This window comes from Xenopus tropicalis, chromosome 5 (assembly GCF_000004195.4).
Source record: "Xenopus tropicalis strain Nigerian chromosome 5, UCB_Xtro_10.0, whole genome shotgun sequence".
Taxonomy (NCBI): domain Eukaryota; kingdom Metazoa; phylum Chordata; class Amphibia; order Anura; family Pipidae; genus Xenopus; species Xenopus tropicalis.
This window is the reverse complement of record NC_030681.2, coordinates 125,523,576-125,551,128: the sequence shown is the minus strand read 5'-3', so window position 1 is coordinate 125,551,128 and position 27,553 is coordinate 125,523,576. Positions and strand designations below refer to the sequence as shown.

Here is a 27,553-nt window from a genome sequence, read left to right as displayed (position 1 = left end):
AAATGGGCAGGTCAGGTATATATACAGTAGCGGTACAGCGAGCTGGGCCAGGACTAAACGGATCAGGTTTGGACTGGCACAGCTCAAGGAATTGTTGATCCACATATGATTAGTGGTTCATCCATGCTCCACCAAGTGGTTCATCCATGCTCCACCAAATGGCAACCAGCAGGAGACATAGGAGGAAAAGCTCTAGTATATTATAAGAAGATAACAACTGAATAGCGAATACAGTAGCTGCCTCAAAGAACATGCCTGACTGTTTCTGAAAGCACAGTTTCATGCAAAATAACCAGAGATGGCTGCCCACACACCATTATTAAAACTAAAAATAAACATTAGTTTGTTTGAAAATAAATTTAAAAGGTAAAATGAATTATTTGCAAGAAAAACAGTGTAATATAGTATTAAAAGCTATGCCATCAAAATCATGACAATATCCCTTTAATGCACATTCTAATAAGTGCCTACGGCCCCTTATAATAACCAATTGTTATCTAAGTGAATAAATATGTGTAAAGAGCATATTTGAAACAGTTAATGAATGAGAACCCTTTTAGAAATAACATATTACTATAAACAAAAGTTATATACTGAGGTTTTGGAGCCATAGTTCATGCACAGTTAAGGCTGCTCTCTCCTCTCTGCAGTGGGAGCCAGCTAAAAACCAGGCTGCAAAGAGTAACATCAGTGTGAGGTGCAATGTGTCTTGGTTTCCAAATAGCTCCTGCTGCAGAAAGTAAAGAGCTTGACTTTCGACCACCCTTATTTCTCCATGATTGGAGATCAGACTGTCAGATGCAGCAGGGACAAAGAATTAAACACAATTGTTGAAATAAAAGTTTTACCCCTTACAGCATTATTGTAAAATTGGTGCTTGTCTAGAACATGCATATCTGTGGTGCTGTTCCTGTTTGTAATTCAAAGTTTACAACCTAGTTATTATGTACGTTAATTCCGGCAACATGTAAATTGCAAGCAGACAACATCATACACCTTTAGCTGGATACATGTATAGAACAGACATGCTGAGGCGTCAGTCTCCTGTGCTTGTGCTGAAGACGTATTTTACTCAGATGAACTGGGTAAAGGTCATTGCTTCAACTAGTTAATAAATAAATCATTGATTGCAAGCTTCCCACCCTCAAGGCAATATAGATTTGGTTAATGAACCATGATATAATATATAATACACTCATAAAACACACACGGTGTGGTTCATCTTTTCTGCCCTCCTATTACGTTTCAAGTGAAATTACATTTCTACAAAGAAACTGATGCAAACATTTAATACATTGTATTCAACATTATATAATAGACTTAGACTGTAAGCTCTTCGGGGCAGGGACCTCCTACCTACTGTGTCTCATACCACATGGTACTTATTCCCTGTGCATTTATATATATTTATTGTATTTATTTATTATAACATTTGTCCTCACTGTGTGTAATTTTGTATTTTGTAAGATTTTACAGCGCTGCGTACCCTTGTGGTGCTTTATAAATAAAGTTATACATATATACATATAATATCATAATGCTGATTGGAATCATAATAATTATCAACTTTTGTTAAAAAATATAAAAGATATTTTGTTTTGTATTTAGGGACACATTTTATAATGGGGAAAATAGAGTTCACACTTTGCAAGGAAGAAACTCTATAGCTTTCTGTCCACTTGTATAGGATTTTAAGGGGCATATTTATCAACTGATGAAGCGGATGAAAATAGAGTTTAATATTTGACAAATATGCCCCTAAAATTATATAGAAATGAATACTGAGCTCTTGTGGACCATGTCGATTGACAAATATATTTGATAAATATGCCCTGTATTTCTAAAACACTGAATCCTGTGAAGTTTCTTGAGAATGCTGCTGACCTGAGAGGAAGGGAAGGCTTTTATAAAGGGACTGGGCTCAGTGCTAAAAGATAAACACCTTTCAGTGCTTTGTATGCAAAGTAGCTAGAAGCGGTAACCGTAGCAGTGGTAGTCCAGAATAAAAACTGATATGTCAAATACCATGTCCAGTGTAATGGTGCATGCAGTGTAAAACACATTTTTCTAGAAAATCTTACCCTGCAGATTTATAACTTTCAGAGCTGCAATAATTTAAACTAGAAAAGCTCTAGGGAATTACTTTTCGTTCAAGTTATAATTAGGCAAATTAGATGCGAAAAAAAAAAGGTTATTTGCAGAACGGTGACCAAAGTCCAGTCATAAAGAGAAGTCATTCCTCCCAACAGTTCTTGCTCCGCAAATTCTCAATCCAGCAACACACCTAGAAGGTAAGCATTTCTTAATAGCAAGGTTTATAGGGATGAACTTTTTATCTTCAAATTTTGTTTCAAGTAGTAAAAATAAAAAATAGGACTGAATTTCGTTACTGAGCTATTTGAAACATTTGGTTTTAGCTTGTTTCTGTACTGTTATAGATCATGGCAGATTAGTACCAAATGGCTGATAAAAGATCAGAATGTTAGTCTTATGTCACACAGGGCAGTTCCTTTATTGGTGTATTTCATCTGGCAGTGACTGACCCTCCCGGCATCCATAGACTTCATTGGGAAACAGTCACTAGCTCATCTTCTCGCTGCAAAGCTTCCATGCTGGCACTAGAATTTCAAGGCAGTGGGAAAAGGCAGGGGCGGTGTCAGACTCATCAGGATGTGCCGGTGGAGAAAACACACCAAGTACTAGCATTAGTTAATGGATAATTACATAAATCACTTGGTCATTTGTACGCTTATCTGAAGGTATTTCTTTACCACATCAATGTTTAATATATTAAAATGTAATTGTCACTTTATATGTATATATATATATATATGTATATAAGTTTTCATTTTAAGTTAGCTTATTACTTATGGATACCATGACACAAGGGCACATCTGGGCCTGCCATTGCCTTAAGCATATTTATCAAAATGTATATATCTATCTTGTTTTTTCTTGACTGATCTCAATTATGAGAAACATTTGTAGAATTTTTTTTGTGAATTTCTAGAATGTGAAAATATATCTCACACCGTACAAGGCTTCCATGGACAAAAAAAAGCCTTGGCAAAAATAATGGCTAAAATGTAAAAATCTTGGTCTGTGGGAGAGTGAACTTAAATAAATCATCCCTTTAATGCGATGAATACAGTACAGTGTAGTGTTAGTAAATAAAAATGTAGACATTGTCTTCATTGATGATTAGTAATTTACCTGTATATTTGTTTATTTTAAGCAGTACCTAAGTATTATGTAGTTTGAGGAGACCCAAACAAGGCACACTGCTTGAAATTTACTTTTTATAATAAAAATAATAGAAGCCATGCTTTAGGGTTGCACAGTCTTTTTTCAGTAATGTTGCTTATTCTCCCCTTATTTCCCCACAAAGATTATAGATACATAAGCAAAGTAAACCTTTGGGCCAGGGCATTTATCAAACCTGATACATGTCAGTTGGTTAGAATGTGTTTCACTGCTTCGAGCAGGCAAACACTGTTTTGCTCTATTGGGTGAAAGTATTCAGGGCAGTTTAGTAATACCTCTGGGCACTATCACTTTTTCCCTGATGCAAATCATAAGTGTGGAGTTTGGAATGAAAGCATGAAGGACTGAATTATATCAAAGTGCAAGGAGCACCATGTGATGCAAGTACCTTTAATGACTGCACTTGCAGTCGTACATGAACCATAGTTTTGCCAAGCAGTTAACTATAGATTTTTGTAGTCCAGGCATTTTGCCCTCCTAAAAACCATAACAATTTTTCTAGGCAGCTACAAGCTTTTAGCAGTTCAGTGCAGAGTATTTCATGGGATTTAGACAACATTCTCAAAAGTAGGCAAGGTTTCAGTTATAAAATACATTATGTCACATTTTGAACTAAGCAAAAGGACAGTAAACACAGAGTATAGTAAAATGTTGGGCTTCTAATTTGTGATTTATGGCATTACTGACCCCTGTCCCCAATCTTGTAGCTAATAAGGAATACTAATAATAATGCTACAAATTATCATTATCTTTAAATATGGCCCCTTTATTGAAGCTACCCATCGATTTGTTACGATCCCTGTCCATGTTTTATTGAGGGGTGGGCATGTCCCAGTAGTTCCTGCCAGAAGCTCAGTAGAAGGAGGATAGCCAATCACAGCCCTGAAGTCACCCAAGCAAAGCTAGGCTTCAGTTCCCTATCAGGTCTTCCTAGCTGCTTATTGGTTGCTATCCTACAGCGCTAAGTGCCACCTGTAGTGTTGTTCTAACTGCTGCACAGCCTGGAAAAGGAGGCAGCAGGAAGTGGAACAGATGGTTGGGACTAGTAGGGTTTTTGGAGACTTTTGGACTATAATAAATAACCATAAAAGGCAGCTTTTTAAGGCACATTCTTGTTTTTTACACAACACGTCCCCTTTAAGGTGGTGTTTTAGAGAAATAGGCAGCATAACACATGAACAAAATGTTTGAAAACTGCAGGTAAATACAGGTCATTAGATATAAGCTGAGAATTTAAAACACAGCTTCCTTGTCCTTAGCTGTAAGGGAGGGGGAAAAGCAAGTGTATAGATAATGGAATCTTGCAAGATTGCAGAATCCATAATAAATATTTTAAGGCAACATCTTAGGGCTTATGATTGCAACAGCAGCAGTGACTTCAAGAAATAAGGTACAGTCATTGCACTATATCGGCACCATTCATAAAAGGTACTTGCTGCTCCTTGCGTTTCACCTCTGAGAGCTGAATGTCCATTTGTGCACAAGTGTGCCTATTGATGTAAAGGCTCCAGGCTTCCCACAGCAGCCCGCCTCTATAGACACAGCAAAGCTGCGCCTAATGAATCAAGTTAAGACATCATTCAGAAACAACATTGCTATGACAGAAAATATTTTAATAGATTTACATTGACATGCACATGCAATTGTGCATTTTTTCCTGAAATTGTACTTTGCACTCTCCTCTTGTGCACATAAATGAGCTGTAAATTTAAGCCATCAATTAATAGAATATATGGTGGTAAACAGGATCACTTGCCATAGAACAGTCAAGATTTATGTGTAATGTCTAGTGACCCTGTTCCACCCTGAATTACTGGGGCCAAAGTGCAAGAAAGATTAATTTTGTGCTGTTTTTCTGTTATTATATGTTATTATTAAATTGTAAGATACTATGGCAATTACCACTTAACCTCGTATACACTTCCAATATCAGATTTCCTAAAAACAACTACTAGAGAGACATAATACTCTAATAATTTTTTTTTTTTTTAAAGGTGACAAGAAGAAAAAACCCTGATGAGCAATGGTTATCCTGCGGCAGGTAGGATGGGTGCTAACTTTTCTTTACTAGTTGAATCTTTATATCATACTGTAGGAGGGGGACTGAAATAATTTCCTCTGCTCCTCCAGTAAGTTATTAGATTAAGTTAATAAAGAGTTCATAAAGAGTTAATAAAGAGTTCACGCTCCATGTGTAAAAGAATGAACCTCCATTCCATCTTTTCCCTTTCTGCTTTAATGAGGAGTTTTTTTCTTCCAAATCTTGTGTTTAGACACCCAATAGGGTTTTTTTCAGGCTTGAAAATTGTAGCCAATATCCAAGCCACTTCTGGGCTCTTCTGCTCTAACTGGGGAACAGTGTGTATTTCTGACAGTGTGTATAGTTCTGACAGGCTACAAGACACTGTAGGGTTGATTCACTAAAGTGCGTTAAAACGTGCGCTATTTATAGCATGCGTTAAAATTTTTATTGCGTCTAATTTTTTGTGTCTTAACGCACGGTTCACTAAAAGGATATTTGCGTTAATTTAGACGCGATGCTGCTTGCGTTATTTAAGTCGTGAAGACTATTTTCGTGCGATATTTGACGGAACGCATCGTGCACAAATAGTCGCCGCCTGCGAAAAAATGCACGCCATATTAGCCATACACGGCATTACTTTTGTAAAACTACTTTTATGAAAATGACCATTTCCCTGCAAACTGGAGGCTGCAGCACTCTGGGGCCAACACAGACTTGAATAAATCCCACTGCAAAGTCCATATGACTTGAGCCAAAAGCTCATTAACTGTATTTTTCTATAATTACTGCCTGCTTCAAGTAGGTGTTCATTTTTGCACAGACAAAAGCGATATTTAGCTTGTCTAAGGGGCACATTTACTAATCCACGAATGTCCGAAAAGCGTCCGAATTTGTTTTTTTCGTAATGATCGGTACTTTGCGACTTTTTCGCAAATTGTCGCGACTTTTTCGAGCTCTCAATACGAAAGTTGCAACAATTCGCGAAAGTCGTAATGGCAATGAAAAAGTCGCGACAATTCTCCAAAGGCATAATGGCAATGAAAAAGTCGCGACAATTCTCCAAAGGCATAATGGCAATGAAAAAGTCGCGAAAATTCTCCAAAGGCATAATGGCAATGAAAAAGTCGCGACAATTCACAAAATTTGTTATGGCTATGAAAAAGTCGCGACAATTCGCACAAGTCGTACCGGTTACGAAAATGTCGCGACAATTTACGGGAAAGTCGTAACGGCGACGAAAAAATCGCAAAAAATACGACAAAGTCGCAAAATGTTCGTTTTCCAATCCGAATTTATCTCATTCGGATTCGTGGATTAGTAAATCAGCCCCTAAGTGTTTGTGAATCATGCGTTAGTATTATTTCTGCACACTAATTAACGCAATGCGGTAAAATTAACACATGCGGTTGCGTGTATGCGCACACAATATGCGACTTAACGCATGCGCTAATACTTTAGTGAATCACACGGTTTTTTTTGCGTCAATTTTAATGCAAAAAAACGTGCGATAAAACTTATCGACCTTTAGTGAATCAACCCTTGTGTCTTATTTTAAATATTAAAGAACCTTAAAGTGATACTGACATTAAAAAACTACTCTTGAAAATATTAATGTACATTAAAAGTTACCTATAGGTCATGTTGATCATTTTTTGCTGATAGGGCTGCTTTTGTAAGTAATTATTACTTGATCTTCCTAAACCTGACTGTTTTGCCAACCTGACTGTTCCTTCTAAACCTTAGTTAAAGCTTCTAATGCTAACAGACCACTGCTGCACAAATATGGCAGCCCCCTAATCATATGGGGCATCAGATAGGTAATATAAAAGTGTCTGCCAATTATAAATAGAATGCAAAAACAACATTATGATAAATGCAAAAAAAAAGGTTTTAAGGTTTTCTGGTGTCAGTATGTCTTTAATTTACTGGTGAGTAGCAATATGTTAATCACATAACAGTGTTCTCTCATCTTACCTAAGCATCATTATATTGGGCATTAAGACATTTTGAGTCAAAGAATGGTGGGCTGTTGTGGCCAGTGGGTGGTGAAGTCTTGGGGTGGAACAGTAGTCTTTGCCCTTCTACTGGATGAGAGGATGGTCCTGGGAAAGTTTTCTTGCATTTTGTGTCCAGTTGAATGATTTGTGTCATGAAGTGAAGCAAGTTAACTTTGCCAATAATGTTACTGTCTATCTATCCATTACTATCTCTGCTGTTTGTATTAATATTGGTTAAATGGTTTCTTATCACCCTCAATACATGATCCTTAATGCCTGTCTCCACTTTTGCTGTTATTAAGGTTTCTATTTCTGTCCTAGCCTCTTGACAATCCATATATCTCTTCTACTGATCTGCTATCCTAAACTGAGCAACAAAATGGCCTTCACTCAAAAGTCTTATAGTGCCCATGAACAGGCCAGTATTATTAAAATAAGTGTAGCTATATTAGTAGATAGTAGACCAGCTCTGCATGAATGCCCCCCATGTCAAAGCTGCCTTCCCTGCCCTTGTAGCATCCCTTCTACTTGTAGCTTTCTTATATACATTCACCTGTAGTGACTCACATTTATCCCTTTGCAACATTTCTATGTTTACAGGGTAACCCTTTTGAAATAAAAAATAACAAAAGTGGTATAAAGGCGATACCTTTATTGGCTAACTAAGATAACCATAGCAAGCTTTCAGAACATTTTAGTTCCTTTTTCTTCTGTGTTTCTGCTGCTAGCCTAAAAGTAAACTAGTTTTAAAATGATGGTACTTGCAGCAGTGGTGCTTTTTGCACTATAATAGCTAAGATTCAGCTTTTAAAAAACGATTTTTGCCTCTTAAAGTTAGCATGAGTGCCTTTTGCTGTCACTGTCCTAGGGCACTGCAGCATTAGACACATTTCTCAACTTTTCTCATGGCAGAAGTGCCCCTGGTTCTATGTAATTAATTCACAGTTATTAACTTGTATATAAAAAGAAATATGGTTAATATTTGTTGTGGTATAAAGAGGGTAGAATATTTCTGGTTGAAGCCTGGAGCAGCAGTACAAGCCCTAAATATATCTCTGTAAGGAATGGGCAAGTAAGAACTTTACAGCATATCGCCTCAGAAATAAAATGACATACATGGAGAGACTGCCTACGATAAGTGTATTTATTATTTGTTAAATTATTATAATATGGTGAATAGCTAATAAATGTGGAATCAATGTAAAGACATCTTAAACATAAGTGAAGCTTTTGTTTAGTATTAGAAGATGGCATCCCATGAATCTGAAGAGATGTGGTCTCCCCCATATTTAAAGCTCTGGAGAATGATGTGTTCCAGGGACAATCAGTTTTTTTTTTATCGGTAAAGCTATAAAACTTGTTTCACTTATGTATTCCTCTATGCAACTATACAACAGCTATATAACAGGTAAACTGACCTTGGATCTGCTAAATAAGTGACGTGGATCTTAACTGACTTTTAAAGTGGAAGTTTACCTTTTCGTTATCTTTTAGAATGTTATATATTTGCCAGTTTTTAGTTTTTAACTTTTCAGTGGGTGCTCATTTGTTATTTTTTTTTTTTAACAATTTTCCTTCTTTATCTTTACAGCTTTCAGTTTAAAATACTATCTGGTAGTTGGGAAAACTGTACACAAAGCTGCATTTTATTGTTCCTGTTACTTTTTTTGTTTATTTTTTCTCAGCGATCCTGCTCCAGTTCATTTTACCTTCTGCATTCCATGTACAAATCTGGTTACAATGATAAATAGGACCCTAGCAACCAGATAGCATTGAAATTCCAAACTAGATTGCTGCATATCAAATGGCATCCTGGTTCCATTCTTAAATTCTTCTCCGTCTCCTATGCTAGAAACTCCTATTTTCCTGTTCTGCATAGTTCTAGGGGCTTCGGGGTTCTATATTCAGCCCTTTGTTTTTCTGTACACTCTTTCTTTGGAAGGCTTCATGCCAGGAATACAATGTATAGCTGGACCTTAGTAATCAATATTATTACCTCATTCATGGTCATACACCATCATGCAACATTTACCCTTGTCCTGTAACACATAGCATCCAAACAACAGTTAACATTTACCCCAAAGTAATTTAATATTATAGAATATTGAGAAACAGACATTTTGTATTCTTTTTTAGGATTTTCAAGTTGTATTAACTAGAACAATACAAGAACCAAATCTGTGCAATTACAGAAGCAGGGATCTCCAATCTTTTATACCCATGAACCACATTCTAATGGAAAAAGTGTTGGGGAGCAACACAAGCATGCAAAAAGTTCTTAGGGTCCCAGTAAAAGCTCTAATTGAAATGAAAGCCCCTATGTGGACTGGCTGCCTACAGAAGGCTCTGTTTGGCAGTACAAATGTTTTTATGCAACCAAAACTTGCCTCTTAACCAGAAATTTAAAAATAAGCATCTGCTTTGAGGCCACCGGGAGCAACATCCAAAGGGTTGGTCAGCAACATGTTGCTCACAAGCTTCTGGTTGGGGATCATTGTACAAGAGTTATTTCTGTTCACAAAATACATTTTCAGCAGGTTAGTAACTACAGACAGTGAGGAGGATGTAAAAACACTACAACAGAGGGAAAAATATGATTTTTTACTAGAACAAAAAAAAAAAAGGAAAGTTGAAATCACTGGGGGGTGTTAAAGGTTATACACCCTCACATGATTAAAATCGCTTACCTAATACCCTGGGCCGGTGCTCCTATTTGCTAAAAACTGCACTGACCCAGGATACTCCTTTAACTGAGAAGGGGGCAACACTCAATCCTAAAAAACAACTCTTCCTGCATTCTATACTTTAGGAAATATAGTATGTCACTGGGCTTCTTTAGATGCTTGGCAAAATATCAACACGCACTGTATTAAAGGGTGCCTTCATGCAACAGATGGACCTGTTATAATCAACTTCTCTTCTTTGGGTTTCATCCATGGCCTTTTATTGGGGCTCCTCATAGATCTTTTCTGTCTGTTATAAATGAGTCTGTCCCAATGGTTCTTGCCTAGAAGCAGGACTAGGACGTGGGTAGCCAGTCATGTTTCTGCATTCTCAAAATAAATGTAGACTGCAGTTCCTTCAAGGCCCAACGGCCCTTACCAGGTTAGAATTAGGAGGAAGCTAAGTTCAAATACATGGTATCCAAAGGAGTTAAGAAAACTCAAGGTCGAATTCAGGGAAAAGTCGAGGCAGGTAGCAATCAGTTGTAGTCAGAATCAAAGCAGGAAGTCAGAAAACTGGAAGATCAGGTCAGAACAGCAATTCAGGCACACCCAGGAACTTAATGAAGAAAGACTAATATTCGGGTAAAGAACCCAGATCTTTAGCATCTATTCATTTTGATTTTCGCACCAGGCATGACATGATGGTGTATTTTTAGAGCTGTATAATGCAATGACATATGTTTTCTCTTGAGAATCCAAATTCCCTTTAAGGCTGGATAATGGGTTAAAAGAAACGTGAGCAGCTTGGGTTCAAAAAGTTGTAATATAAGAGATAGTTATGGGTTAATTTAAAATGCTTTTATGTGATGATTGCATTATTTAAAGGTTTCTTCTATAAAGATTATTTAAAGTAGTGCATTCATTTTAGCTGGTTGGATTAAATGAAGTTAATAGAATAGGGTTAAGGCGTATGAGCTGTGAACCAATTTAGAGTATTTACAAATGTCCATAAGAAACTAAGATTTTCACCTGGAACTGTGTGATGTTCTAAGGATGTTCGCTGTCTCCAAACCAGTATTATTTTCTAAATCAAATTGGTCAGTATTATCTAGAGCAGTGATGTCAAACATATTACACGTAGTGAGGTCTATGTAGCCTTTGAGCAGACAGGGGGCCATAAAAATGATATGGAGGGCCACATTTGGCCTGCTGGCCTCCAGTTGGACAGCTGTGATCTAAAGTAAGGTAAAGCATTATAAAAGTAAAGCAGGTGGGGAAGGGTCTCAGAAGGCTAACCATATAGCAAAACTATTTAGAGGTGCTGAGATACTATGAAAAACCTGTAGTTTGGTCTTTTCACTCTCACTAATAGTTCTGTAACACGCAAAATACCTTTATAAACTCTATTATCTAGCACAAGAAAAATGTCTGCAATTGCTGTTGATATCTGTAGCATCATAGTGTGAGAAGTATTTATCTTTATTGCAGTGCAGTATGTTATGTTACTCATTTTATGTTACTCAGGACATACTGGAAAACAAGAATTATTTTGGTATATCTGTTGATAATAAATCATATTATAAATACTTAACAACTTAATCTGCTGATCTTTAGTTAGACCTTTCCACCTCTTCATATATAAAACTTTCTATGGGACAGCATATTACATAGTCCTGGGGGGGCTCTGAAAGCAGAACCTTTGCACTACCACATCAGGTCTGAAGGTGGCCATACACGGGCCTATTCTAGCTGCCAATATCGGTCCCTTAAACTGATTTGGCAGCTTATCAGCCTGTGTATGGGCACTAACGACGGGCCTGCCTGACCAACATCTGGCCTGAAATCGGGCAGACCTGGATTGGCCAGGTTTTAAAATTAGTTGGATCGGGGACCACATCAGCTCGTTGATGCAGTCCCCAAACCAATAGACATCTATACCCGTCGTTCTAATTCAATTGTTTGGCCCCAGGGCCAAACGACCGAGTGAGCCCGATATCGCCCATCCGTAGATTGGGGTATTGGGAGAAGAACCGCTCGGTTGGCGACCTCGCCAAACAAGTGGATCTTAGCGTGTATGGCCACCTTAACTTTAAGGGCTTTATAGGGAGGAACCTGAAACCTGTGCAAATTTTAGGGCAGACCACAAATCTAAAAATCCTGCAGCTTCTCCTTATTTAGTAAATCTCTCTCAAGGGAATTTCTAATCACTCTGCTTCAAGGTTGTCATAAATAATCATTACTTATATATCTTGGCTCAGTTTCAGACATATGCTAAAATGTAATTACTGTATTTATTAATTACTAATGTAATTAATCACTATTTTGTGTTTATTCGAAGCAATTACTTGGTGCATGGTTACTAGCAAAGTGGCATCAAACAAAAAGCAACATGTCTCTAGCTGACAGGGAACAGGAGGAGTCTTCCCTTGCTTTACTGATAAGAAAGAATTTCTTTCTGTTTAATCAATGCCAATAGCACTTTAGAGCCCTCTTCTGACATCATTGTCACCATAAAACAATACTGACCCTTGAATTAAACACTCCTTATAGATACTCAGAAGGCAATAACTATTTTTCTTCATAATCAGTGAGCAATGGATAAAGCATGACTATTTAGATTAGTTTTGCTTTTTTTGTTATTTTTTTAAAATATTTTTTACATGGAATATAGAACACTGGAGAAAATTTGCCTTTTAAAGTTTAAACAAGTTTGCTTCTTTTTCTTAACAGAAATGATTGTGATTTTTGCCACTACAAAACTATTTCAGTAGCTAAGATACCATGGGGAACATCCAGTGACAGCTGAAGGCTGTTTGCAAGTAGTTCACCCAAAGCTGGAAGACTGAACTGCCCCTTATTATGAGCAAGCAGAGCTTGCCAAGCGGAGCACTGTCTGACTGGTGTATCTGGGGCCCGGCAGAGAACTGCACCCCAGGGGCACAACAAACACATAATTGCACCTGCTGCCCCTTAGCTATAGAATATGAACAGTGCGTGACCAGCCAATTATATGTACCATGATTTAAAACCATGTAGGACATATGTGCCTAATTTAAATGTTAATCTTTACAATTTAGTGGATGTAACTGGGTATAGGCCCCAGTCATCACGAAGTACACACCCTAATCTATGACAGCATCAGCATCATTACACAAGGCTAAAAGTAGTTTGTATGCTCTAGCTGTGTCTGCATGGCTTTCCTCAGGGTAGTCTGATTTCCTCCCACACTCCCAAATAGATACAGGTAGGATAATTGGCTTCTGGCTGCATTGACCATAGTAAATGTGATAGGGATCTTAAATTGTAAGCTCTCTGGGGCAGGGACTGGTGTGAATGATTTATAATATTTGTAAAGTGCAGTGGAAATGTGTCAGTGCGATATAAATAACAATAAATAAATAAATATGTGGCTACATTCTTGGTATCAGTATTGTCAAAGAATCCCTAATATGGCTTTGCACCCTAGTCACTGTTTTTATTTTGTGATGGTGAGTAGATATACCCTGGCTTGGACTGGCTGTCTGCAAATGCCAGAGGGGCTGCTGTAAGATGCTATAGACAGTCACTATTTAGTGGGCTGGTGGGGGGCTATTTGGGCCTCTGTGTATATACCACCATTGATATACTAATTTATACTGCAGCTCTTTGATAAAACTAGATGCACTTACCTAGCACATTATAAAGTGGCCCAGAGCCATGGTTTACATGTAAACATGTCCTTGGGAGTAAGCCATATAGTCTCTATTTGCAGTTGCATTAGAGTAAGCTTGGAAACAGTCTAAAGTTCAATGAAAGAGCTTCTCTCAAGTCAAAGAACTAGCCTTTTTCAGGAATGCAATTACATGTACAATCATTAATGATACAAGATGGTTTTGTATTTTTTTGGTGTGTTTAAAATACTTTAAATACGGCAAATATTCATTAGCCTAGGTTTTCAATCCCTAGCACCCCATTTATTATTATTTTTAGTAGTATTATCAGTATCATGCAGACCATTTTTGGAATAACTTTTTATTCCGCTAACTTTGCTCACGGGATATACCCCTGAAGGTGTTACAGGTGCCCTGTTTCCTGTAAGCCAGGGATGGTAAATATGACAGATTTGGCATTCTATTTCATCATAGCGAATAACATTCATTTATTTTACAAACATACCCAAATTTTGTGTAATGTCCAGTGGGTTATGTTCTTGCATAGAATATACTGTGTATATATAAGAATATTAGAGTACACCCTTTTGTAGCCTCCCTTTATTCAAGTTTCTCAGATTCACCTTTGTCTTTCCTCCTCCTTGTTCCCCTTCGCCTTCTCCCTGATCTTAACTTTGTGGAAGCACAGGCCCAAAATGGATTAAGTTATCCTCTCTTTTATGCCTAGCTTCAACTTAGTGGGCCTTTGCTCCTCATTTTTTTGCTTTCACTTTTGGGATTAAGAATAAGCAACCCCTTTACCCCCTCTTTCTTACACAAAAATCTGATATAAGATATAAAAGGAGGATTACTTTACTCTATTTTATATTTTACACTTTAGATTTTATTTTGCTTTCCTTGTGAATATACTACAAACAACAGCTCATATTGAATTTGTAGAAGTGCACAGTACTACCTGCTTCCAATATGGTGTTCTAGTATGGCTAGTGAGAATGGGACATTTTTTGAGGTGGGAGCAGGGGTTAATAGGACTGGGGTGATTGCTGAATTAAGCAATAAAATTATAGTTTTAGTATGGTACAAAAAGAGAAACACAGTTAAATTATTATTACAATATACATTTGTGCAAAATGAGATGCACAAAATGCTAATTACAAAAAGCTAATTAAAAGCTAAATACGTTGTCACTGCACTTACTGATATTGTTCTGGAAATTATATTGGTGAGACATAACCAAGACACTCCTGCCTGGAAAACTATTAGACAACCATTTGCAATGAAATCTTTGTTGCCTTAAGAAGAATATGACATTCCATGTCCAGGGGAATATTACATATTCAGGGCTGATGTCAGTTATGCATCTCTTAAATGTTTCATTCAGATTAAAGGTTAAATAAATTTTAACATAAATATCCATGGAATGACAGGGAGAACATGTGTGGCTGGAAGCTTCTTCATCATCTCAAAGCAAAGTACCCATTGGAGCCGTGGTGAAGAATTCTCATGGAACAGAGACATTGGTAGTTGACGATGATGGCAAGGTAAGTGAAATGCCAGTGCAAATGTGTTCCTAAATACATGTTTTAAAGTGATTTGAAATGGCTGGCAATGCAATTTACACAAATAGTTTTGCACCTACAGATATTGAAAGAGAAATACAATTTTTAATGAACCTTTCATTTTGGTACTGCAGGAACACTGGATCTCTGCGAGAAATATTAGCAGTGTACACCCAATGCACCCAAGTTTGGCCCATGGAGTTGAAGACATGATCAGGCTGGGGGAACTTAATGAAGCTGGCATTGTACATAACATCCACATCCGATATAAAGAAAATAACATCTATGTGAGTTACAGAGTTATATATATATTTGTATATATTATAACTGCACATTGCATTGACAGATAAATGTATAATATAATATGAATGGCAAATGTTCTGCCATTTAGGAGGTGCTTATGGAATTATTAAAATGCCAGTATATTGTGTCTGTCTATATGCATATACACTTTAGAAACATGCACTTGCACATAACAGTAATTCAATTCTAACATTTCTTTAAGTGTTATATTTCATTTTTATGGAGACAATGAATGAAACGGTTACTTTATATATTTTTATTTAGACATATACTGGGTCCATTTTGGTGGCTGTGAATCCATATCAGGAGCTTCCTCTGTATGACACAGAGCAGCTTGAGATGTACAGAAATCGGCGCATTGGAGAGCTTCCCCCTCACATCTTTGCTCTGGGAGACACTTGCTTTTTCAACATGCAAAGGACCAACACAGACCAGTGCTGTGTCATCAGGTACAAATGGATTAGAAAAATAATACAATTCAATGCGGTTCCACACAACCAAAGAGGTTTGAATGTAATTTGAATTGCAAAAGTGTTCATAATAGCAAGAGCAAAGTGGCAAGTTGCTTGGCATCCCCCTGTGATTTAATTCCTTCAGCTCAAGGACAGCATCAGCTCACTAACCACTTCTATCCTCTTTATTGTAATGTGGCCCTAGGATCTTATAGTGAAGGACCTTTAGTTAGAAACAGAGGAACAAGGGGATTTAAGGTTTAACAGGAGAGTAGTATAATTCTCAGAGCAGGGTTTAAAAGAGTGGAAAAATATGAAGGTGCAGAGTGGATAGAATAAGGGCATGGATGAGTTTTAGCAGTTTTAGAAGTTTCTGGAAAGAAAAAAAGACAAATCTTTGCAATATTACATAAGGAAAAAGTGACAGGTTTTGGCAATGGTATTAATAAAATGAATGAAGGAAATAAGAGTCAAAGATTACTCCCAAGTATCATGATGAATTAACAGACATTTCTAACATCAGTAGCAATCATGAAAGTGAGAGCAGGGCCAGGTTTGGCTGACAAGCCTTTCTGTTTTTGTTAGGTTTAGTTTGAAGTTGCATTGATCCAACCAGGAGGATTTATTGTATGTATTTATTCTACAATGTTTAAACAAAAATGACTTCTAGTTTCCTCTACACATTCCTTTTAACTTCTGTTACATTTTTAGTGGTGAGTCTGGAGCTGGAAAGACTGAGAGCACCAAACTGATGTTGCAGTTCCTGGCCTCGGCGAGTGGACAACATTCTTGGATTGAGCAGCAGATTCTAGAAGCCAATCCAATTATGGAAGGTGGGCAAGTACTATTGCAAGATAGAGGTCATTTGTAACCATGTGTGCCATGACTATATGATACAGACTGTCTATCTAGCTACCTAGCTATCTCTCTCTCTCTCTCTTTCTATATATATATATATATATATATATATATATAGAAAATAATCATCTGTCGCCAGCACACCCTTCAATGTTTTATCAAAATTTTTTTTATTGTAGATATATTGATAAAACCAACGTTTCGGTCCTCATTAGGACCTTTCTCAAGGATAAAATTATCCTTAAAATTATCCTTGAGAAAGGTCCTAATGAGGACCGAAACGTTGGTTTTAACAATATATCTACAATAAAAAAAATTTTGATGAAACATTGAAGGGTGTGCTGGCCACAGATGATTATTTTCTATACATACATAATTTTGGCTAGCACCCCACAGAATATTGAGCCTTGGAGTGCGGACACCATTTGGATTGATATATATATATATATATTTATATTTTAAATCTAAATTGTTGTTGTTGTTTGCATTTTTGCAGCTTTTGGTAATGCCAAGACCATCCGTAATGACAATTCCAGTCGTTTTGGAAAGTACATTGAAATTCACTTTTCAAATAAGCATGTGATCGAGGGAGCCCGCATTGAGCAGTTTCTTCTGGAGAAGTCACGAGTGTGCAGACAGGTTGGGTTGTTATGTTAATTCTGCTAGCATCTTAGATCCTCACAGCTAACACAGTTGAGGAATATGAGTTAAGGTACAACTCATATCTTGCCTATGGAAAGTAAACTGTATTTTATGCTACTACACATCATTTGAATTTGTATATTTTGCTGGCTGGGGCTTTAAAGCAGCAGTATATCCCATTTTTGAACATGAGTTCAATGACTGGGGCTTGTGTGTTTAATTCCTTTATAATATATATGTTGTACCTGCACTTGGAGCCATTGTGTTGACCCAGGTGCAGACAGGTGAAGCAGTATTTGCTGCAAAACTGTTTGCGTAAGCAGTTTCCCGCCAAATTCTGTTTAGTGTGCCTGCACCTGGGCTGATGCAATGACTGTTTGAAGTGGAGGCGCAGATTCTCAGGCTGTATTTATCCACAGACTAAGAATCTGCCCGTGTGGCAGGACCATAGGTCATTCTCTAAGATTCTCAGATTTATGATTGCTCGAGCTGGTGCCAAACATTTTATAATTTAAGAAATCCCACTTGGGGAAAAAAACCTTGTGTGAGTTCCTTGAACTACCCCCCCTATCTTCTGATGAAGTTTTATTCTGTAATTACCAGTTTATAATATGTTTGTCCTTTATCAGTCCCCTGGTGAAAGAAACTACCACATTTTCTACTGTATGCTGTTAGGAATGGGGTCGGAGCAAAAGAAACAGCTGAACCTGGAAAGTCCTTCGGATTACAAATACCTAACTATGGTAATATGTCATTTTGCAAGTTCCAACAATTCCTGACACACCTACCTGTATGTTTAGGGTGGCATTAATGCAATTAATAAAATATGACAGGGCTAGATAAATGTCTGTTATAATGAGGAGACCCACATGTGAAGTAACTTTTGTTTCTTTCCATTGAAAACATTTTCCTACCAGAGTTTTTGTTTTTCCATAATAACCTGATAGCCCCCTATGTTCATTCAGCCTGCCAATCTGCAAAAGTTTTGTAATTCCAGAAATGTAAATGTTTATAAGAGAATATGAATGAAAATCTAGCAAAATATAGCATGGTCTATAATTTGCTGTCTAAACAAAAAAGTAGTGCAGCATGTGAATTCTACAACAGACTGAACTATAATGGGAAAAGGGATCATTACTAAAACAGAATAAACATATCTACTATAATAAAGGTACATTTGGTAGTAGCACCAGATCTCCATCTTTATACTTTATTCACTAGCCGAAAGATAGTAAATTGCTTAAGGGGCTACTTTAGTGTATTTACCAGTCATTGTATAGTTTACCAGATGAAAAGAACTAAGTACTCACAAAACCGTGTCATTTCAAATTCAATCAGTAAGTCAAATGTTTTATATTTAATCACACAATTTTCATCTGTTGTCAGTATCAAGGCAGTAATACATGTCCACTAAACATATAACACTTTCTAAACTTTAAAGACATTGAAAAAAAACACTTTACAAATATTCTTTTTCCTTCCAGGGAAACTGCACAAACTGTGATGGCCGTGATGACCACAAGGCCTTCTCCCAGATTCGTACCGCAATGAAGATCCTTCTGTTGTCGGAGATAGAACAGCAGGAAATTTTTAAAATGCTTGCAGCTATTCTCCACTTGGGAAACCTGAAATTCAAAGGTATTTATATATTTTGCATGCTATACTTAATTAATTAGCAGTGATTACCTGGGTTGGCAGCTTGCTCATATTGCCCACAAATTACAGATGATAAAGTTACAGTGTCCTTCTTAACCATGCTGTCTTGATTATCATCTAATTCTTCAACCCCCAACTCACAACAGTTGGCAGAAATTATTGTATAGGAGTAGACATAAAAAACTTTGAACACCTAAAGAACTGAAAAATATTGGTACAAACTCTGGGATAGCATAAAAAAGTTCATCAATGTGGTACTTCTTAGAGGCAGGTTATAAAGTTCTCTTCCTTTTGTATCTAACTCCAGTAAGAATTGACAAATGATATAGAAGTTCAGATAATAAATGTTTTAGGGGTTGCTTTGTACCAGAAAACATGGCACATATCTGGTGGTCATGTCCTAGTGCTGTTTTTTGGGTTTACTAAAAACTACTTAGACTAACGTCCCGGGTAACTTTAGGGTTTAATTAATTTGCTTCTAATTTACCAGAAAAATAGTTCAACTTTTGTTAACAGTTTCAGATAACAATCTAATTTGATATTTATCTCACTTTTTTTAGCTGCCATGTGTGGAAATCTTGAATGTTGTGATGTTCCTGAGTCCATTCACTTGTCTACAGTAGCTACTTTGCTTGAGGTAACCAGGAAAGGTTATTGTTTTTACTTGATGGTTCAGCACTAATGCTTGTGAATGTTCTTTATTGTTCTTATATCAGTATATAATTGTCATTTAAAGGGTTCCCATTACAAAAAAATATAATAATGCACAGCACCTTGGAAAGTCCATAACTGTTATTTGCCTTTATTTCCAGGGGCAATGGCAAAGCGCCAGTCAAGAATATATATCTATGTATATATCTACTTAAACAAGGTACATTCCTTACAGTATGTCTCGTCTCTTCTAGGTGGATTCTGCTCAGTTAACAAACTGTCTCTCTAATCATACGATAATTGTCCGTGGGGAGAGTGTGTCTAAGCCCCTGAGCTGCACACAGGCATCTGATAGCAGGGATGCATTCGTAAAGGTAATAACTCCATAGTCATAAGGAACAAAGGAGGCTGGGTTTAGAGTCTGACTTTTAAGGCTACATACATATCTTGATGCTTTTGTATGTTTTCAACTCATATGCATTAGAGCATAACATGAATGGCTGCCAAACATGAGGCCTTAATTGTGGGAAAGGAGAATAATTGCAATTAATTAGTTTCCTGTGTCTTGCTTCTTTCCAAATTATAGGGAAAGTATCAGCCCTGTAGTGCAGCATGCACTTAGACTCATGGTCAACAAGAAACATATTTTGAATGCATTTTAAAAATATAAAAAAACAGGCCACATGTGTGTGTGGGCTTTAAGTGACAAAGATGGGACTGAGGCAGAGATGGATATTTAATCAAGACATTACAGTCTATGGTAGCATTATTTTCATTATGATTGCAATTTAGATACAGGGCTTCCATTTTAGTTAATGTCATGTATCATAAAATTACTTTTTGTGCAAGCCATATGTTTTTCTATGCTGAGAAAGTAATTGAGTTATGAAATCAATTACTTTTACCCAATCAGGTAAAATGAATTAAAATAACTACCTTATTGGAAAGATAATGTAGTAAACCTCATTAATGGATTAAAAACCTTTTATACCTTAGGGCATATATGGTCGCTTGTTTATGTGGATAGTAAATAAAATAAACAAAGCTATATTCACACCTGATTCAGAGAATGGGCGCAGGTCTGTTGGTCTACTAGACATATTTGGATTTGAACATTTCGATACTAACAGGTATGTTTATACTTTTAAGTACATTTCTTTTAAAACTTTTTGAACAAATTAAAGTTACAAGGAATCAGTGTAATAACATTCAGAGTCATGCAATAAAGAACGATAGCAAGGCAGTGATGTGCCAATGTGCTACATTAGAAAAATTATGCAGTTCAATACTTTTTTTTACACCAAATGCATTGTTTTCCCCCCTTTGCAGTAGTACTGTAGTTATTAGGTGAAACTTGGGTATAGGATCCGTTATCCAGAAAGCTCCAAATTATGGAAAGGCCATCTTCTATAGACTCCATTTTAGTAAAATAATTCAATTTTTTTTTAAATATTTCCTTTTTCTCTGTAATAATAAAACAGTACATTGTACTTTATCCCAGCTTAGATATAATTAATCTTTATTGGAGGCAAAACAATTCTTTTTTGTTTATTTAATATTTTAATGATTTTTAAGTAGACTTAAGGTATGGAGATCCAAATTATGGAAAGATCTTTTATCAGAAAAACCCCAGGTCCCAAGCATTCTGGATAACAAGTCCCATACCTGAATTATGTGTAGCCATCTAAAACACTGCTGTCCAAGACACTCATATGTACTTGATGTTGACTAAGCTAGCATAAATCCACACTAATGGCAAAGCAATCTTATTTTTATGTTTAAATTATTTAAAGTGGCCTTAAGGGCAATCGCACATGGGACGTTTTGTCACCCACCATAAATCTGCACTACTGTGGGCGACAAAATATCCCTAGTTTCCTTCCCACTGGCAGTAATGTAAATTCCTAGTTGAAAGACATACGTGTAGCTTCAGAAGTAGCCCGAAGTTGCATCTCAATTTGCACTGCATATGTCTTCTTACCAGCTATTTACATTACCGCTGGTGGGAAGGAAACAAGGGACGTTTGGACATCTGCGATAGGGCAGATTTATCGCTACAGACAAAACGTCCTGAGTGCCAGGGCCCTAAAGGCATTGTGGTCAACATTCATAAAACCCTTTATCTGAAAACAGAAGCCTTAAATAATTTAAGCCATTTCAAAACTGTAACGGAAGGTCTAATCCAGGAACTAAATAAAATCAATTTCTCTCTCCAGTTTTGAACAACTCTGTATAAATTTTGCAAATGAGCATCTACAACAATTTTTTGTGCGTCATATCTTCAAGCTTGAGCAGGAGGAATATAATGCAGAGCAGATTCCATGGGAACACATAGATTTTTCTGACAACCAGCGTACATTAGATGTCATTGCCCTGCGACCCTTGAACATTATTTCACTTATTGATGAGGAGAGCAAATTTCCACAGGTAGGTACTTGTTTTATATTTGTCTTTGGCATAAATAACCTAGACCCTACTACTCTATTTTCCTGTTTGACTGTAGGGAGAATAACCAAGTTCTCAATTAAACAAAGTTCAAGATCTAAGGTAGGAATAGAGAGATCTAATTATGATGTAATTATCCATGATAAAACATGCATGTAAATATTCCAACAATGAACCTTTGCCCATTTATTAAACCATTATAGCAAGAATATGTGATGTGATGGTTACTGACACTAAAATGCACTATAAAATTATAAAAATAAGTCATTATAAAAATAAATTAAAGGAAAGTAACAAAAAAAAGAAGTATATTATGGTAATTAAAATATAATGTACTGTTGCCCTGCACTGGTAAAACTGGTGTATTTGCTTCAGAAACATTACTATAGCTTATATAAACAGAGCTGCTGTGTAGCCATGGGGGTAACTATTCAAACTGAAATAGGGCTAAATGGCACATCTGTTTGATGTGAGGTGTTATTCTGTAATTCACTGCAACGAGTATTATCATTAGGCTTTTGTTGCTAAAGGAGATATTGATATCAAGCTAATTCTTCACCACATAATTGAAAAGTAGTCCCAAATGAGAAAGAAAATATTTATTAGGTTTGTACTGAAAATGTGAATTTAATGTGAATGGAATGTTATGTACTTCATTGATGATGATAGTGTGGATGTTCCCAGAAACAGGCCACTCATTTTCAGCATAGAACATTATTATCACCCTTTATGTAGGTTGTTCACCATTCACATTAGTCCCTGCCCCAGTGGTGCTTACAGTTTAAGGTCCCTATTATGTACACACAGGAGCTAAGTTAGGTTAGGTATGTTTTTCAAATATAGAAATGTATCAGAATACCCAGAGGAAACTTGTGCAGTCCTTGGGAAGACTTGCCTTTTGATTCAAGATTTTTACACAAATCCTACTGGGTGCACAATAAGCTGTTAAAAGCTGATGTTGGTTATGTCAACCCTTTGCTAACTGATGGATTCTCATCCTATCCATAAACTTTCTATTTATGTATTCGATGCTAACCTGTTTGGGAAATAAATATTACATTGCACATGAGGCTACAGCAGACCACTTAATGTAAATTTTTAAGTTGTTCTGCAAGTTAAATGTTATAGTTTAATAAAACTCAAAAGCTATCCCAGCCCAGTGTGGTTTACATGTGAATAGTCTACACTCAATGTAGTTGGCACCTTCCATATTCCATCCTGTTTTCACAACATCTTTCAGCCTTCAAAAAATTTACTAAAATGTTTTTTTAGGTTCACTGTTCCTCATCTAGCAAAGTATTCCTTTATTATTCCTTAATATTATTATTAAATATAAGCCACTTCAACCTGGAAGTCAATGCCACATCTCTTACATTGCTGAGTGCTGATCTTTTCCATACCCACACCTTGGGGCACATTTACTTACTCACGATCGTTCCGACGGCGTCCGAATGCGTTTTTTTCGTAATGATCGGTATTTCGCGATTTTTCAGAAAACTGTTGCGACTTTTTCGTAGCCATTACGAATGTTTCGCAAAATGACGCGACTTTTTCGTAGCCGCTACGAATTGCGCGAAAAGTCGCGACTTTTTCGCAGCTTTCGCGCCGAGTACGAAAGATTCGGATTCATTCAAGCTTCAGCATGGGGACTTTTCTTGGGCCAGGTTGGAGCTGCAGGGTGCCATTGAGCCCTATGGGAGGCTTTCCTTGGGCCAGGTTGGAGCTGCAGAGTGCCATTGAGCCCTATGGGAGACTTTCCTTGGGCCGGGTTGGAGCTGCAGAGTGCCATTGAGCCCTATGGGAGACTTTCCTTGGGCCGGGTTGGAGCTGCAGAGTGCCATTGAGTCCTATGGGAGACTTTCCTTGGGCCAGGTTGAAGCTGCAGAGTGCCATTGAGTCCTATGGGAGGCTTCCAAAATCATGCTAAGTCTGAAAGTTTCACCCGCCGCTTACGAGCGCTCAATACGGAAAAAGTCGCGACAAGATACGAGCGAATCGTAATGGCTACGAAAAATTTGCGTCTTTTTGCGCAAGTCGTAATGGTTACGAAAAAGTCGCAACAATTTCCGAAAAGTCGTAAAGGCGACGAAAAAATCGCAAAAAATACGAAAAAGTCGCAAAATGTTCGTTTTCCAATCAGAATTTTTCCAATTCGAATTCGTGGGTTAGTAAATGTGCCCCCTTATGTATGAGTTGCCCATATTTTTTGCAATATTTATTTATATGCAACATAAAGTACATGCCTTTTAATAAGATAAAACATAGAATCACATGTTTTTCTATTCTTTCAGGGCACTGATGCCACCATGTTGGTGAAACTAAATAATGTCCACAGTAAAACCAATGTTTACATTGCTTCAAAGAGTGTGCATGATACCAAGTTTGGCATTAACCATTATGCAGGGATTGTCTACTATGAAACTGAAGGTACAAATCACTGCTTACACACTCTAACAACTTCAGGGGGGCTTTCTATATATTATATATATGGGGGGGGGGGCACCCTGGGTGGTACATCCTGCCAACAATTAAAAATGGGCCCCATAGAAAAAATGCTCCTTGCATGCAAGGTCATATCCATGATCTTCCCCAGTCACTCCCCAGTTATGCCAAAACATCCCCCATACCCTACACCAGTGGTCCCCAACCAGTGGCTCAGGGGCAACATGTTGCCCCCCAACCCCTTGTATATTGCTCTCAGTTCCCCAAACCAGGAAGTTATTTTTGAATTCCTGACTTGGTTCCAAGTTTTGAATAAAAACAAGATTTACTACCAAGTAAAGCCTCCTGTAAGCTGATAGTGTTCATAGAGGCTACTTAAAGGAACAGTAACACCAAAAAATTAAAGTGTATAAAACTAACTAAAATATAATGTGCTGCTGCCCTGCACTGGTAAAAGTTTTCTGTCTACAATAATTTATATAAATAAGCTGCTGTGTTGCCATGGGGGCAGCCATTCAAAGGAGAAAAGGCACAGGCACATAGCAGATAACAGATAAAACACTATTGTATTCTACAGAACTTATCTGTTATCTGCAATGTAACCTGTGCCTTTTCTCCTTTTTTCCAGCTTGAATGGCTGCCCCCATGGCTACACAGCAGCTTATTATATAAATTATAGAAGTGTTACTGTAGCAAACACACCAATTTTACCAGTGCAGGGCAACAGTGCATTATATTTTTATTACTTTAAAGCTCTTTTATTTTTTGGTGTTACTGTTCCTTTAATAGCCAATCTTAGCCCTTATATGACACCCCCATAAACTTTTATGATGCTTGTATTGCTCTCCAAGTTTTTTTACATTTGAATCTGGCTCACAAGTAAGAAAGGTTGGGAACCCTGTCCTACACAATCTCCAACCATTCTTCCCAAGCCCCACTTAACGACCTATGAATTGTGCTTTTCCATCATTGGCCCCCTCAGCCATGGGGTCACTGACTGCATTGCCGCCTGTATCCCACTGATGGCAGCCCTGCCTTCATTACTGTGCTAAGAAGCTATTTAAAGTTCCAGTAGTGTACTTTGGCAGCACTGGGCCCTCTTCAGAGGGGCCCAACATGAACTTTCCCTCCTGCCTTGCCCCCTTCCTGGCCCGCTTGCTACCTGCTTGTGCAATTTTTCTGCAAAGTTTAAGGAAGGTATTGGGCTGGGGAAGGGAGACTACAATACAGCAGACCCTGTGGTCTGTTGCCCAAGCCCCCCAATGACTGCTGTGTCTGCAAAAAAGGTCCCAAAAAGGACCTAAATGTTGGTTGTACATGCAATTATAATACACAAGAGATTTTTTGAATCACAAAGACCCTTGGTGCTGGCTGTTTTATTTTGATATTTGTATGATATTCCGTGCACAGGGGCAGCTGCAGAGCAGTGGATTTTGGAGAGTGGTGCTGTCGTGTGGACTGTTTTATATATGTATATATATATGCATCGAAAAGGCATCGAAATGCATTTCACTGTGGTTAACATGTTTCTAAATTACATAAAAATTTCTTTCTTACACAGGGTTTTTGGACAAGAACCGTGACCTTCTGAGTACAGATATAATGCTTATGATCCATACCTCAAGCAACTATTTCCTCAAGCAGGTCTTCCAAATGGAAAAAATCACAAAATCATCAGGCTCTGTAACTTACAGACACATTATAAATAGCTACTCACAAAAGGTAGGTCTCATCTCTCGTACCATTTTCTTTACCAAAACCTACACAGCTATTTTGTCTTTAAATAACACATTTATTACAAGTAATACTAGAAATATTTTTTTTGGGTCCATGAACAATTTCATAGGGTAGATGTGGGATTCCAGCCACCCAATTTCCAGCATCCAGCAGGGGTAGCTCCTTGGTTCTTGCTGCTCTTCCAGTTGCCAGCTGTCATTTCCATGACCACAAGGTCCCTGCATGTGACTTACATGTGTGTGTGTGTTCATGTGAATTTGCACTCGCATTTAAACCCAAATCTATGGCTCAAAGGAAAAGTCAGAAAGTCTACTGACTTACTAAAGTCAGATGTTGTTTAGATCAGTGCTAATGGACTTGTTTCCACTTACACTGCTGCATCAATGCTATGGTATGCTGCAATAGCAGTGTAAAAAAATGTATCCTTTCTAAATACTCCTAATTCAATTTTATTTGTAAACTGTCATTCTCATTGGACTTGCCAATGAACTGGAGATGTACACAAGGCCTAAATAGATTAGACTAATATTGCATAAGAAAGAGAAACATTAAAATAACATTATAAACAAAATAACTTTTTGTTAAATACAATTATATTGAAATGGCAAATGTAGATATCCATGTTATTTTTGTGTACAGAGTTGTGCGCTTTAAAATAAATATTATCTGAAAACTATTTTAAAATAATTTTTTTACTCTTCTGCATACCAATATTTTCTTAATGTTACACAGACTGCAGACACCAATAGGTCTCTGCCCACTCTGGGGGGACAGTTCAAACAGTCTCTGGAACAGCTGATGAAAATCTTAGAAAGCTGCCAACCTTATTTCATCCGGTGCATCAAACCTAACGAATTTAAGAAGCCAAAGGTAGGTTTCTAGGGTTATTTGTGTGTTGGATGTGAGAACAGGAGCTTTTGTGCACAATAATACATTGCCTTATTAGCTAGTGTTTATTCATTTGTGCAGTCCAAACTACAGCTCTTCCAGCATTTGACTGTCAGTGGACTTCTAGGAGTTGTAGTAGGACTTCTGGAGTGCTGCAAGCTGACTTCCCTGCTATTTGGACTGAAAGTATCTAGCAACTTTTATACATCTAAAAGCCTCTCTGCACTTGTATATGGCCACCCATGTTAATATTTGTTCATTTTTATAAGTTAACTGGTTTTCTAACTAGTGTCAAGTATCTAGTAGTGATGAGTCTAAAG

The 27,553-nt window shown here is 37.2% G+C and overlaps 1 protein-coding gene across 1 annotated transcript in view; it reads left to right on the top strand.

Moving 5' to 3' along the window:
• Positions 1-2,231: 2,231 nt before the first annotated feature.
• myo7b (myosin VIIB) overlaps positions 2,232-27,553 on the top strand; it is a 56,409-nt gene continuing 31,087 nt past the window's right edge. Inside the window, exons 1-16 of the mRNA XM_002936613.4 lie at positions 2,232-2,291; positions 5,259-5,305; positions 15,028-15,141; positions 15,294-15,446; positions 15,727-15,911; positions 16,626-16,747; positions 17,269-17,411; positions 18,044-18,157; positions 18,899-19,052; positions 19,631-19,707; positions 19,976-20,095; positions 20,718-20,851; positions 21,938-22,148; positions 24,458-24,593; positions 26,170-26,330; positions 27,078-27,215. Of these exons, the coding sequence (XP_002936659.2) occupies positions 5,288-5,305; positions 15,028-15,141; positions 15,294-15,446; positions 15,727-15,911; positions 16,626-16,747; positions 17,269-17,411; positions 18,044-18,157; positions 18,899-19,052; positions 19,631-19,707; positions 19,976-20,095; positions 20,718-20,851; positions 21,938-22,148; positions 24,458-24,593; positions 26,170-26,330; positions 27,078-27,215 (1,980 nt within the window). The 5' untranslated portion in view covers positions 2,232-2,291; positions 5,259-5,287. The remainder of the gene's footprint in view (positions 2,292-5,258; positions 5,306-15,027; positions 15,142-15,293; positions 15,447-15,726; positions 15,912-16,625; positions 16,748-17,268; positions 17,412-18,043; positions 18,158-18,898; positions 19,053-19,630; positions 19,708-19,975; positions 20,096-20,717; positions 20,852-21,937; positions 22,149-24,457; positions 24,594-26,169; positions 26,331-27,077; positions 27,216-27,553) is intronic.